The sequence below is a fragment of the Podarcis pityusensis genome (assembly GCF_964106645.2).
Source record: "Podarcis pityusensis genome assembly, chromosome: 1".
Taxonomy (NCBI): Eukaryota; Metazoa; Chordata; class Lepidosauria; order Squamata; family Lacertidae; genus Podarcis; species Podarcis pityusensis.
Window position 1 is genome coordinate 28,948,038 of NC_138028.1, and position 14,280 is coordinate 28,962,317.

A 14,280-nucleotide genomic window follows, 5' to 3' on the forward strand; every position below is an offset into this window, starting at 1 on the left:
ACAGCATAAAAAGGAAAAGGCTTTCATTGGCAATTACGAATCCTCTTATTCATTTTTTTTTCTCTTTAAAAACAGGGCTGCTGCTCATTTTCAATTGCAATATGAAAAGTGAATCAGCTTTACAGATTGTTCTTCTGTAAGTATATTCCACATTAAATGTTGCTGCAGGTAAGATAATTATATTTATTACATTTGGAGCATTGAATCATTCAAGTATATCTCAAGTGGCACAAAAAATATTGCAATGCACGGGAAAAAAGGCATCCTAGGACCTACAGATCTAATGTTTCTGAAAAAGAAATGAGAACGCAGTGGCTGATTGTGCTTAAGGACTGCTGATACTGGAAGGCTCTGGAAATTGAACCTAATTATGCAAGGCAATGCCCAGGGGGGAAAAAGATTTTCCTGGCCCCTGACTGTGATTAGTTAATGTCCTTAGGCATGAGGATTATTACTTTCTATTAGTATAAATGTTCCCTGAAGGCAGCTTTTTCAGTCCATAAAGTTGCATAAACTGATTGGTGTTAACATTCATATGAGCAAGCAAAATAAATAGGTTATGTTTTGCTTGCATCAACAAGTGTCGGTCTAAATGTTTGCATTAAAAACAACAACCACCCAGCACTTTAAAGAATTAATTTGAAAGAAATAATAGCTTACAAGCTATTTTACACAGCATTTACCTAATCAAGATGATTTACATATACAACATAAAGTTCCATTTGTCATGATGTAGATGACCCCGTGACCTGATATATTTCACCAGCTTTCAGAAGCAAGGTTATTTAAATGAATCCTACCTATTAAAAGTTCTTATTTATATTTTATGAGAAAGTTGTGATATTAAAGAGCTGTCTAAGTGAGCACATCACCTGATCTGTCTGCTTAGAAGAGCAACAGGTGAAGTTGCAAAAGGGCAACATCAACCATTGTAGAGCCTCTTCCATGGTAGCTTTGATTAGTAGGTCTTTTGAAGTCCTCACGGGGAAAAGTGGACAGAGAGAAAAGAAGCAATAGTGTAGATTCATAATGAAAACCAAAACAAAGAAAATAGGGAGATCTGGAAGAAGTACGGCCTGTTAAGGATCAGGAGCGTAAGGTTAAAATAAGTAACTCGCACACAAAAAAATAAACTAAAAAAAAGAGGGTGGAGAGGCAGAAACAAAGGCTTTTATGGACCCAGGTCACTGGGAGGTTCTCCTGCACAAGCCCTCTTGAAATATCCTTGCATTGGTTGCAACAGGTTTTGCACAAGAGAGCATCCAAGTGGACTGGGTCCTTACAGCATTCGAGTAATGGCATCATGGAAATGGTTAAATCAATTAAAAGGGCATAAAAGAAGAAAAAAAGGGAGCGGATAAAGCAGCTGCAGAAAACAGTCTCCATTCCTACTGTAATTAAATGCAACAAGAATATTACTGATAAGATTGAAATGTAATTAAGGAAATAATAAAAAAGAAAGAAAAGGAGGGGAAAAGAGCAAAGGAAAAGGGAGATGAAAGTAAAGTTAAGTCACAAAATCGTATTGTTAAATCAAATCAAGGGAGGGGGGAAAGACAGAAAATTATTAAGTGGAAATGAAGATATTGCAATGAGGCTAAGTTACAGTAAATTAATGAACACTTGTTTTCCTTCCAGTTACTGTGAAAGGCTAGGATGCAAATGCTCGGCTGTTCCCACCCTGAGCCCCCGTTTATCTAACAGTTGCCCTGTAACCACTGATCTACCCCAACCTTTGATTCAGTAGAGAGGAGCCTCCCCAGCATTCTCTCTCCTTCCCCATTACCTGCCGCAGGTTGCGCGTCACTTTAACGTCGTGCCAATGGTTGTCATTAAATTTGCCACTGACTGGCTCCACAATGGCCTCAAAGGCTCCGGACCCCAGGTTAATGATCAATGAGACCGCGCCGTCTTTCAGAGCCAAGTTGACGTAATCGGCCGACTTGCCCGTGTGTAGGATAAGCCCATTGCGCTGCCACGTCTTGAAGGAGAGTGTGATCTCATCGCTGCTGCTTTGAATGGGGTTCTGAGAGAGGTCATAGCAAAGGTATTCGGAACCACGGAAGGTGGCTACATTCTCGTCCCTTGCTGCAGAAGGGGGGAAAAAAAGATGCAGGCATTTGGTCAGTCTTGTTTCATGTGATAATAAAGCTTTTCAGAATTATTGTGACATTGCTCTTGTTCCATTGTAGCAGGTTTGCTCTCTGCCTAGCACTGCACGTAAAAAGGAATACCTGAACTGGTTGCCTCTGGTACATAGGAAGTTGCCTTATTCCAAATGAAACAACTGACAGTTAAAACTGGCCTTGAACTCTCATCAGTCCCAACCAACAAGGCCAAAGATCATGGATTATAGGAGTCACGGTCCAAAACTCCTGAAATGCATCAGGTTGGGAAGACTGCTCTACACTAACTGGAGATGAGTTTCTGGGGTTGCAGAAGAGAAGGGTCCAGCTCTATCTATAGATACCACTGACTGAACCATTTGTATGAATATACTATGCTCTACCACCGGTACGCGGGTGGCGCTGTGCCTCAATGCCTAGGGCTTGCCGATCGCATGGTCGGCGGTTCGAATCCCTGCGGCGGGGTGAGCTCCCGTCTTTTGGTCCCAGCTCCTGCCCACCTAGCAGTTCGAAAGCACGCTTAAGTGCAAGTAGATAAATAGGTACCGCTTTATAGCGGGAAGGTAAACGGCGTTCCGTGTGCTGCGCTGGTGCTGGCTTGCCAGAGCAGCTTCGTCACACTGGCCACGAGACCCGGAAGTGTCTCCGGACAGCGCTGGCCCCCAGCCTCTTAAAGTGAGATGAGCACACAACCCTAGAGTCGGACACAACTGGCCCGTACGGGCAGGGGTACCTTTACCTTTTACCTTTACCACTGGTACAGCCTTTCTGCAAATATATAACCCATCTTTCCAGTTACACAATGAAACATGTAGATTCACCACACTGCCCCACCCAGATACTAATAACAATTGTTATTATGTACTCTGCACAATCCTTTTTATAATGTTTGCTATATATTTCAGGGGATCCATAAATATATACAAGCAAATAAATGGGAAAGCGAGGAATGGCCACCGGAACCTACTCAAGCAAACCTTTCAGAATTCATATTCAATGAAGCCAGATCTCAAGAAGTCAACCTATGGAACTAGGCTGTGTCTTAGCAATTTTCCTGTGCAGAACCTTTTAATTCCATCTCTTTCAAGACCACCAGTTCTTCTCTTAACCATTTAACGAAGTGTGAAAACGAGGAAGATTTATCAGAGGTTAGTTTTATTGTGAAGTCGGCATTGTCTATGGAATCGTCTAGCAGAAACTAATTAACTGCTTTTGATAAAATTGCTCTTTAGCCACTAGGGTTTTTCCCCTAAATTGACTAATAACTAAAAATCAATTATCTTGTCGGATTTCTCCCTGGTTTTCATTCATTAGTAAAGCAGCATAAAGGAAAGAAGCCACAGCTACGTTATCGAATAGGACTGAAAGCATGGAGGGGTAATTCAAGATATGTGAAATGGGGCAGAGAAAGGACTTTCTGGAAGCAGTAGAAGAACACCAGCAAAGATGACTAAGGGGCACCAGTGGATGGTGTGCTGAGGCTGTGCCACTCACCTGACCTTTGTTTGGCTGAGTCACTACAGCATACTGGGATGGAGGGGGGGAGGTGTGGCAGTGAGGTCCGGGGAGTGCAAACATGCCAGTTGTAGCATCAGATTTGCTTCACCAACACATCTGTACCACACTGACCTTTCCAGCACTACACCTCTTCCCTCTCAATGGAAGTCAGGTGAGCAGAGCAGCCCCAGCATGCTGTCCACTCTACTAAGCAATGCTATCAACACTGTAGGTTGGACCTGAACTAAATTAGTTTCACGTAGGTCACACTGAAATCTAGGAGTCATATTTGTCCCATTGGCTTCAATGGTAAATGTATTCTGGATTCACAAATAAATGAGGGGAATGTGGAATGGCTTGAAACAACAGCATTTTTCAGAGTCTCTAATACAAAGTTATGCAGCAACTTTTAGGCCTTTGCAACTGCCTGGGTCATGTTACCTTAGCACAAGCCCCTAAGTTACCAACTTCTTAATACTAATCTCTACATTAAAAACTCTATCAAGAGAGGAGCTGAGTGCAAAGAACTTACTCTGGATCTAACCTCATAAATCCTTGTTCATCTCACCATACATACATCTGCATATCAATTAGCTGGTGGTGAGCAGCAGCCAAACTAGGGCACATGAAATTTACTGAACGACTAATAACAATTTATGTTTCTTTTTCTCTCATTTAATTATGGAACATGGTTCACATCATTCTCATGAATCAGTGATTCACGATAAAGGGACTGGACGCAATGTCCTCTGAATGGCAATGGTGCAATCATTCTTAGGACCAATTCACCTATACTGATTTTTCTTGGAAAGGTTTGTGTTCTGTACATGCATATACTGTATACAATTCAGCACATCCAACAAGGGGCAAATGGAGGCCTGTATTAGCATGAGGTTATCTAGCCCAGAAGAACCACCAACAACAATTACATTTCTGAGGCAGCCAGAGTCAAGAGCTTAACAGCATTCTCCTCGCCTCCTTTCTGCTACAGCAATTTCCTGGCCTAGTCACTTCTGATCCAAAGGAAGGAGATGTGTTACAATCAACTCAGACACACACTCTATATACCTGCAGGTACTTCTGATCAAATAGCTAAAGTCTGAGGTCAGGTGTCAAATGGAGTCATTATGACTAAGCCGTTCCCCAACAACCAAAGATTTGTGAAGCGTTGAATATACATTGAAAGGGCTGTGATGAGGGCAAGGCGAATATGAGCTCAATGTACGTTATATGAATAGGACTCACAGCTTCAACCATTTATATGGAATTTAAGTGAGTTATTCAATGCAAGTGCCGAAATGAAAGCTAAGCCATGAATCCCAATATTAACCCTGGGAAGCCATCTCACCATAGAGTTCTGAAATATTACACATAAAAAATATTACATATACATGACTATGAGCACCACATAATGTTTATTCCACACCTGCAAGGAATCCGCCCTTCCGGTAACAGCACCAACATTTTGGACTCACTGTCCAGTGATATTAGGCAGGTGTGATTACTGTAGTGTTTAAGCAAGCCTACCCAAGTGATGTAAATGTGAGATATTTTTTAATATGAAATTATTTAAAAACTGCTGGTTTTATTTACATGTTGAAAAAGGAATAGGTTAGCTACAATTTTACTAATAATTTTAATGGAAACCAAATTTTAATGGAAACTAAACATAATTTCGTTTAAACCAAGTTTGTTCTGAGAGTTGTTAGGAAGCCCCTATTCTACTCACAAAGCTACAATTCCCAGAGTTCCCTGGAAAGAAGGAATGACTGTTTAACCACTCTGAAAATTGTAGCTGTTTGAGGGGGAACAGGGTCTCCTAACAACTCTCTGCACCCTTAACAAACTACAGCTCCCAGGATACTTTGACGGAAGCCATGACTGTTTAAAGTCATGCACGAACCTAGGGGGATCAGGGACTCTTGAGCCCAATTTTAAAATTTAATTAAAGATGCTTTGAGATATGATAACACAACTGGTTTTTATAAAGGCATTCAGACATCGTTGATGAGGATTGACATTTTCCACTTCATTCTGTCTCTTAACGCTCAATCCTGCCTTTGGAAACACAGAGTTGATTATTTCAGAGACCTATCAACAATGACTTAGGAATCTTGTACCTGAGCAGTAATAGCTAACTAATTTCAAATCTAACAAGGTATAAAGTACGCATCACAGGAGCAAGAGCTCTGAATCACCAGTGATTTATTTGTAAGCACTGTTCTCTTTATCGCCCAACATAAAGGAAGACACAATCCATAGATCTTCCAGACAAGATCAGAAATAAAAAGGCACCAAGAGACCGATGCAGAAATTGTATTTTCGATTTCTACATGTTAGGTACTTATCCTACAAAGCACACACCTTCTTTATATGTTCACAGGACTGGAATGGAATAGGCCATTTAATCAAAGACAGGATACTCTACACAGTACCCCACACCCAACAGGTGAAACAGTAATACACAAACTACAGTGTGCCCCCAAATAAAGCAGGAGCGAAGAGATAACTGAGACACACACACACCCCAAGAATACATCACCTCCATACTTTTATAAAGGGGAAAAAAGCCCTCATCCCACTTCTGATCTTGGATTAAAAGCTTTCTTCAAAGATCCCTGCGACTTTAATTTTTGTAGAAGCACCTTTGAGCTCAAGGGGCAAGATGCAGGTAACTGTCTTGGAACAACGTTTGCACTCCAGAGCAGAACACGACAAGTCACTCGCGCATGGGATGGGATGTTGGGATGTGAGAGTTCCACTCTCCACACATCTGAATCAGAATTGCAGGAGTTACAAGCCGCAGCCAAAAATCTCCTCAATGCTTGCTGAATGCAAGCACAATTAACTAATGAGCTATGCATCATTTACTATATCAGAAGGGAAGGCAAAATGATTTCAAATGAATGTATGATATTATGCATACCATGAGGTTTAGGAATTCTAAAAGTGGTGGTGCCACACAAACACACCCCTTTATTTTATTCCAACTTGACAAGAAAACATTGCTTGGAAATAGCCTGCACGTTCATTTACGCATGAGTGTGATGAATTAGAAGTAATAATAATAAATCACACAGCATGACTTTTATCACAATCCTTGTTTTCAGTTTAATAAAGAGGGTGTCCGATGATCTAGCAAGAGATCTGACTGCCTCTTGGCAACACAGACACAGAGGACCGATTCTTCCGCATCATAAAGACAAAGGGAATATTCAACTTATGAACCTGCCGTTCATCATATTGATTACAGCTCTAAACACAAAACAACAATTTAAAAACAATTCATAGCATAATCTATAACAATATAGCAAGGAAACTCATAGCTACTAGCCATATATTGCCTTCTTCCAAAAGCCTGAATAGAAAAAAAAAAGATGTGTCTTTAAGCAGCACCAAAACCTAATGACTCAATTGGTGCCAGATGATTGATGAATGGGAAGGCATTCCAGAGATAGAGTGCCACCAATGAAGACCACTTCTCATACCAAACCATGCATTTTTCCTGGTGGTGGGACCACAAGAAGGGGGTTCCCAGTTGACCTTAATGCATGAACAGGTTGGTAGCTGGAGAACATGTTTTCTTAGGGCTTTATATGTCAGTGTTAACACCTTGAATTGGGTTCAGAAGCATATAGGCCAGCAGTGTGGATTCTTCAAGACCAGTATTATGTGGTGTCATCACTACATGCTGAAATTCGATCTAGACAATTGTCACAATCCATCAAGAACTATGAAACTCCCATTCATTTTAATGTAACCTAAGCTGATACGATTGCCTGTAGCCATAAGAGTATAAAAATTGTTGCTGTTGAAGGTGAAATGAAGTTTACCGAACTTACTTTGGATGTGGTGTGTACACAAACTGGTGATTTGCACATAATTTGCAAGGGGTAATTTATTACTCAGTTGACACCAGGCAGATGTGCATAAACATAGCTCTGAAAGCAGGCTGTTTAGCACATGAGAAACATTTAAATATTTCACCGTATTTGTTAATATTATAGTAATTTAAATCCAAATCCTTAATCAGGAGAGAGAAAAGACCTGCAATCGTATGGCTCCCTGGAAGAAACATGTGTTTACATAAATACATTAATACTAGAAGAACAAAGAGATTGAATTTATGTTTTTTAGATTCACAGAGCAGATCTGAACCAACTGAACTAATGCTGCAATAGGCTTAACGCAAGGCAAGCTTTCTAAAGAGGAATTAGCTGTGTTTCACTTTGCACAAATCCCTGCCCTAGATGGGGGATCCTGTGCATGAAAAAGTTGCTTGGCAGACTGAGGCATTCAGCTGGTCTCACACTGTGACAACAGCAAATTGTACCCGTCTAAACTCTTCCATTGCATTGATCTTGAATAATACTTAGGGATCTATTCCAACCCTGCCTGTGCGTTAGATCCAAACCACAAAACTGTTACACAGCCATGGGAAACTTTTCAGCTGATGCATCAAATACTACACTTGAGCATCTTTGGGGAAGTATAGCTCAGACTTGATTATTTGTACCAGGGTAAAGCCTGAAGAGTGTTACTTCCATCTTCTGCCTTGGCTAGAGTAGTGCCTTCAATCTTTCCAGACTCACCTTCAACTCCCAAACTGCAACAGGAAACCCTCCTTTAATTTCATACTTTATAAATTATTTTACCTCCTCCCATAGCAGTCCACACATCAACATTGGTGACCACATGCTTGAGGTGGTAGACAATTTTTTTCTACTTAAGCTCTACCATAACCAACAACCTCTCCATTGACACTGAGCTGGACAAGCATATTGGCAAGGCAGCTATGACAATGCCTCTCCAAAAGGGTATGGGAGAATGACCAAGATGAAGGTCTACTAGGCTTGCATGTTGACCATGCTGCTTTATTACAGAGAAACATGGGGAACTTAGACTTGCCAGGAATGACGTCTCATCACTTTCCACATGCACTGCATCACAAAGATTTTGGGCATCACATGGCAGGACAGAGTCTCAAACAAAGATCACAAAGTTTCCCAAGCCCACATTCCCAGCAGGCTCACACTACTGGCGAGAGCCAGTGTGGTGTAGTGGTTAAGAGTGGTAGCCTCGTAATCTGGGGAACTGGGTTCGCGTCTCCACTCCTCCACATGCAGCTGCTGGGTGACCTTGGGCTAGTCACACTTCTTTGATGTCTCTCAGCCCCACTCACCTCACAGAGTGTTTGTTGTGGGGGAGGAAGGGAAAGGAGAATGTTAGCCGCTTTAAGACTCCTGAAGGGGAGTGAAAGGCGGGATATCAAATCCAAACTCTTCTTCTTCTTCTACTGTCTCAGTGACGTGTACACTGGATTGGCCATGTCCACAGAATGAAAGATGGCAGGATCCTCAAGGACCTGCTCTTCATGGAGCTGGCTTCAGGCACAAGGCCATTGTGTCTGCAAATGGGATGTGAAGGCTGACAACATTAACCCCACTGTGTGGGAATCCCTTGTAGATGACCACAAAACCTGGAGACAGGCTGTGTATCCACAGCAGTGACCAGAGGATGAATGACAGCTGGGAGGAGCAGAGAGAGAATAAATGTCACGGTGCACCTATAGCAGCACAACTGGATGCCCTCATCTGCCCCAACCGCCCCAAAACATGTCTCTCCCATATTAGTCACTGTAACTCTCAAATGGTTTGACTTCACTCCCCAAAGGCACACTCTTCCACTGATTCCCAAGACAGATGGATGCCAAAAAGGTGCCCCACTTTTTATCCCCCTTCTGTCAGTATTTTTCATTCTATTTCTCTCTCTAAAAAAAAGAGTGTTGTGGCATAGTACTAATCAGCTTTGGTAATGCTGTCAGACTCCAATTCCCATGAGCCCCAATCATGACCAGTAGTTGGGATGATGGAAGTTGTAGTCCAAAACATCTGAAGAACACAAGGTTGGGGAAGGCAGGATTATACCTTTAAGAGCAGGTGGTAAATACCACCGCAGCCAGTATGTTCAGGAGAATTCAAACATACTGGCTGATTTTATTTGCTTTGATCTTCCTCTTTCTTCTCTAACAGAACAAACAGAATCTGTCCCTTTGGTCCTTTCCTCCTCCTCGTGTGAGTGAACCTATGTGCACTGAGTTTATTGTGACATCACAGGTACCAAAGAATGACATCATTAGATCTATGTCACACAAATGTGGCAAAGGAAAATGTGTACCTCTGATCATCACAGGGAATATTGGTTCGCCTTCTTTTTCTGAAGATATTATTTTACTAACCTGACAAATGTATGGCTGATCATGTATAATGTGTGTGGGGGGAGGCTGTTTACACATTTACATTACACCATTTGGTGCCTGAGTTGCTTATAATCACCCTAAGAATATCCATTTCTATTGAAGAGTGGCATATATGTATACTTCTATAATGCCCCTTCCGACCGTAAGGAGGAGGGGGGGTTGCGGGATCACGACCCCGCCCACTCCTGCTCCCGCGAGGCTGGCGCCAGCCTCTCGGGAAGCAGGGAATTCCCTCATTTGCATCCCCTGCGGCGCCAGCCAATCGGCTGGCAGCAGGGGCGGGCCTTCGTAAGGCCACTTAAGGTCGGGGCAGCCCTCGGCTCGCCCCTTTCTACCTCTGAGACGACGCGATTACCGGGTCGTCGTTGGTTGCTTCGTCCTCCCCTCGTGGTTTTAATTGCAGCGCAGGGATCGTAGCCTCGGAGCGCTCATCAGCTGGGTCGGGAGCGATCATCAGCTAGGACCGCTCGACCGCTCATCAGCTGTTCAGCGGGTCACGTGCTCGGACCAAGCAGCCGCTCATCAGCTGTGTGTCGGGAAGCTAGCTGCCGCTCCCCAGCTGCACTCCAGGAAGAGGCCGCTCATCAGCTGAGCTGCGTGGAACCGACCGAGGCGCGAGCAGCCTTCCAGCAGCTGCTTTATCATCTACCCCTCTTCCGGCTCGTCACCTCCTTCTTCTCGGCTTTGCGACACTCAGGTTTTGCCAAGGGTTATCACTGCGCTTTTAGACGCTTACCGGGCGGGGGGCTCCCGGGGCTGGTAGAGAGTTGCGGGCCCCATAAGGTAGCGGGGAAGGCATCCACGTGGCGGGAACTGCAGCAGCGTTTATTTTCTGGGGGCTGCAAGGGGGGCCTGATTGGGTACTCTCTGTTGCCGGGGATTTCTTTTGCGGTCCAAGTGTCGGCTGGCCCGGGTGCTACTTATTGTTCTCTTAATCTTAGGCGCTTGAAAGGAGCGTGTTTTCTCCGTTGTTGGCCTGCACAGCGGCATCGTTGCTAAGCTACGGGCTGGCTCCAGCCGCCATTTGCTTTCCCTCACTTGTCCTGCGACGGCAGCCATCTTGCCATAGGCAGGCTACACTGTGATTCCCCTCCACCCAAAGACCTAGGCCGAGCAGGCGCCCTTGTGGCAACACAGCAGCATAGCAGCATAGCAGCATTGTAGGAAGGGCCATAGCACAGTGGCAGAGTGTTTGGCCTTGCAAAGCAGAAGGTTCCAGGTTCAATCCCCAGCATCTCCAGGTGGGGTGGGAGAGACTAACATCCTGAAGAACCACTGCCAGTCAGAATAGTCTGAGCTAGATAGCCCAATGGTCTGACTCAGTATAAGGCAGGTTCCTACATTCCTTTAAAGCAGCATTTTATAATTTTTAGGTTGTTTGGCGCTAAATTGATTTGAGCTGTGTTACAGTTTGGTAGTCATACTCGGGGTGTTTAAAAGAATATTTGGTGATTTATAAGGTATTCCCAACTTGTTCACTTTTATTGAGTGCAAATTGATAAATACAGATTATTCCTGCCGTGTTGCTTATTTTCAGGCCTGCTCTGCATGGAGATTCAGTTAACGTTGCCATAGAAACGCTCTGTATTGTGGCATTGAAGGTTTGCTATTGCTGCCGGCTAGCTCGTTTGTTGCCTTAGAAACCCTATTATCTTGCCAGCCGGCAGAGCAATTCCAAGGCTAACGACCAATAACTAGGGCTATTGTTTCCCAGTGACATACTTAGTGGCTTCCCTGGCAGCTTATCTTTTGTGTCTTTTGCCAGATCCCCAGCCAATTATAGCGGATTAGATAGATAGTGATATCCCCAGTCATATAAATACTTATAAATAACAAATCATATATATAGATATAAAATTAAATAAGAAATAAATAAATAAATAAATAAATAAATAAATAAATAAATAAAAATTTAATAAATAAATAAATAAATAAATAAATAAATAAAAAATAATAATAAATAAATAAATAAATAAATAAATAAATAATAATTAAATACAATTTAATATATAACTAAATAAATAGAGAAATAGACAAACAATAGAATAAAAACCCGATCCACTTACAAACGTAACTGGTCTTGCGCCCTCTCCCGAGGCGCCGCCTTCGGCTCAGACATGGAGGGGAACAGCGACCCCCGACAACCTCAGCGTGGTAACGCCCTGATGCCAACAGGCCCTTGTAACCCTCAGGCCTTGGCCCAGCTTTTTTCCGCGTTGCAATCATTCTACGCGCAGTGCAGGCCACCTGTCACTCCCGCTCCGAACATCGTCGAGGTGTCACAAGATTTCATACCAGACACACCCCCCAGTCAGCAGGGTCAGGATGGTCCCTCCACCAGCGCAGCTAACACGGTTGAGCAGGCCCCCAACAGGCCACGGACGCGCTTACAAGCTGCGCGAACTCAAAAAGCTAAGTCAGGCCCACAAAAAGGCAAGGCACCAGCTAAAAAACCTAGGGCGAGCGCGCAAAGGGCCAGGCCGGCGGTGGCCTCTTCAGCAGCCCCGCGCCAGGAGGTGATTGACGTTCCCAGTGTTTTCCAGGATAACTCTAGGCAACCAAGCTCCTCGGAGGAGTCATCTTCTGAGGAGGAGCTGCCCCCTCAGCAGGTGGCCGCTGCCAGCGACTCGGTCCCCCATGATGACACGTCACGGGGCGGAAAGCGGAAGGCGAAGAAAAAGCACCGGTCTAAGAAAAGCAAGAAGAGGGACACTTCGGACTCCGATGATGAAACAGGTACGTCTTCATCAGATGGGGATAGTGACGCCCCGATGGAAACTTATTGGGGCGAGGGGGAGGACATAGGAGCTCCACAATGGGTGCATGAGCGGAGGGCCAACTCGCACAGGAAGACATTTAATGGCACGCTCGATTGGAAAGATGGGGCCCTGGTTCCAGACGTTAAAGTCTCAACCAATGTGGCCACTGACTTTATCCTTGGTAACCACCTCTCTAAGAGGAAAAGGAACAAGATATTGAATGGCAATTATGTGGACATGTTTTCCTTGCTGCCTCCAGCACAGGTCAAAGGGAAAGGGGAGAAAATAAAGTACTATGGGAAAAGGAGGTACAGGGCACCTCGGGTGGAGCGTACGTTCGAGAATTGGCTTAATGGCTATCAAGTCTTTATGGCTGTGGTGTCAAGTTGCTATCCCAAGAGGGGGTCACACCTCGTGTCCTACCTGGCACACGTCAGGAGGGCTCGGGAGATGGCGGGAGATGAAGCTGCTCTGGCGTACGATGAAGATTTTCGGAGGAATGCCTCGCTGCTGTCCTCAACTCGTTGGGACCAGAAGGACAACAATTGCTGGTTTGACCATGTGGGGCCCAATATCGAGAAGAAAACCACTCAACAGCCAAAATCTGGTAAGGTGGAGACCCAACGCCGTAGACAGTGCTGGGACTTCAATAGGGGTACCTGTCAGCGCGTAACTTGTAAGTACCTGCATGAATGTGATAGGTGCTTAGGCAGCCACCCCGCAATCAACTGCTTCAAAGGTAGGCAGCAGCCCTTTCGTGGAGGCAGGGGTCACCTTTCCCGGGGAAACAGGGGTGGCCCCTCGGGTCCTGCAGTCCCCGCCCAAGGGCCACCTGGGGCTCGTTACTAACATCTCACTAACCCTCGCGTGCTCCCCGATAAAATTGGAACCCCTGAGAGCACTGTTAGAGTCCTATCCAAATAGGCCTGCAGCCCACCTACTGGATGAGGGGTTTTCTCAAGGTTTTAGAATTCCGGTCGCTTTCACACCCAATTCCACTTGCCCCCCTAACCAGAAATCAGTCTTAGAAAGGCCCGACATCGCGCTTAAAAAAATACAGAAGGAGCTTGCAGCCGGCAGGGTGGCCGGCCCATTCGCAATTCCTCCTATCGAGGGGCTCCATATCTCCCCGCTCGGTATTGTCCCAAAGAAGGCCCCCGGTGAATTTAGAATGATACACAACCTCTCCTATCCCAAGGGTACCTCGGTTAATGATGCCATTCCCCAAGAGATGTGCACAGTGAAGTACTCGTCTTTTGATCAAGCCGTGCGGTTGGTGCGAAGCTTTGGCAGGGGCGCCTTTATGGCAAAATGCGACATTGAGTCGGCATTTCGCCTACTCCCAGTTCATCCGGAAGACTTCCGCTGGTTGGGTTTCAAATTCCAGGGAGCTTTCTTCATCGACAAAGCAATGCCCATGGGTTGTTCTATTGCCTGTGCTGCGTTCGAGACCTTCAGCACATTCCTGGAATGGGCCCTAAAGTTTAGAACTGGCACTCTAGGGGTGGGTCATTATCTCGATGATTTTATTTTGGTGGCAAGTGACGCTGGGGAGTGCAGGTCCCTCCTCCGGGCGTTCGAGTCCTTAGCTAGGGAACTGGGGGTACCCCTAGCAAGCGAGAAGACCGAGGGTCCGGTC

At 44.7% G+C, this 14,280-nt stretch overlaps 1 protein-coding gene across 24 annotated transcripts in view; it reads right to left on the minus strand.

Annotated features, from left to right (window-relative positions):
- The window catches only part of NRXN3 (neurexin 3), a 1,227,884-nt gene that overhangs the window by 875,239 nt on the left and 338,365 nt on the right, over window positions 1-14,280 (minus strand). For all 24 annotated transcript variants that reach the window (XM_080973879.1, XM_080973871.1, XM_080973878.1 and 21 more), the window contains exon 5: window positions 1,787-2,088. In XM_080973879.1, the coding sequence (XP_080830005.1) occupies window positions 1,787-2,088 (302 nt within the window). The remainder of the gene's footprint in view (window positions 1-1,786; window positions 2,089-14,280) is intronic.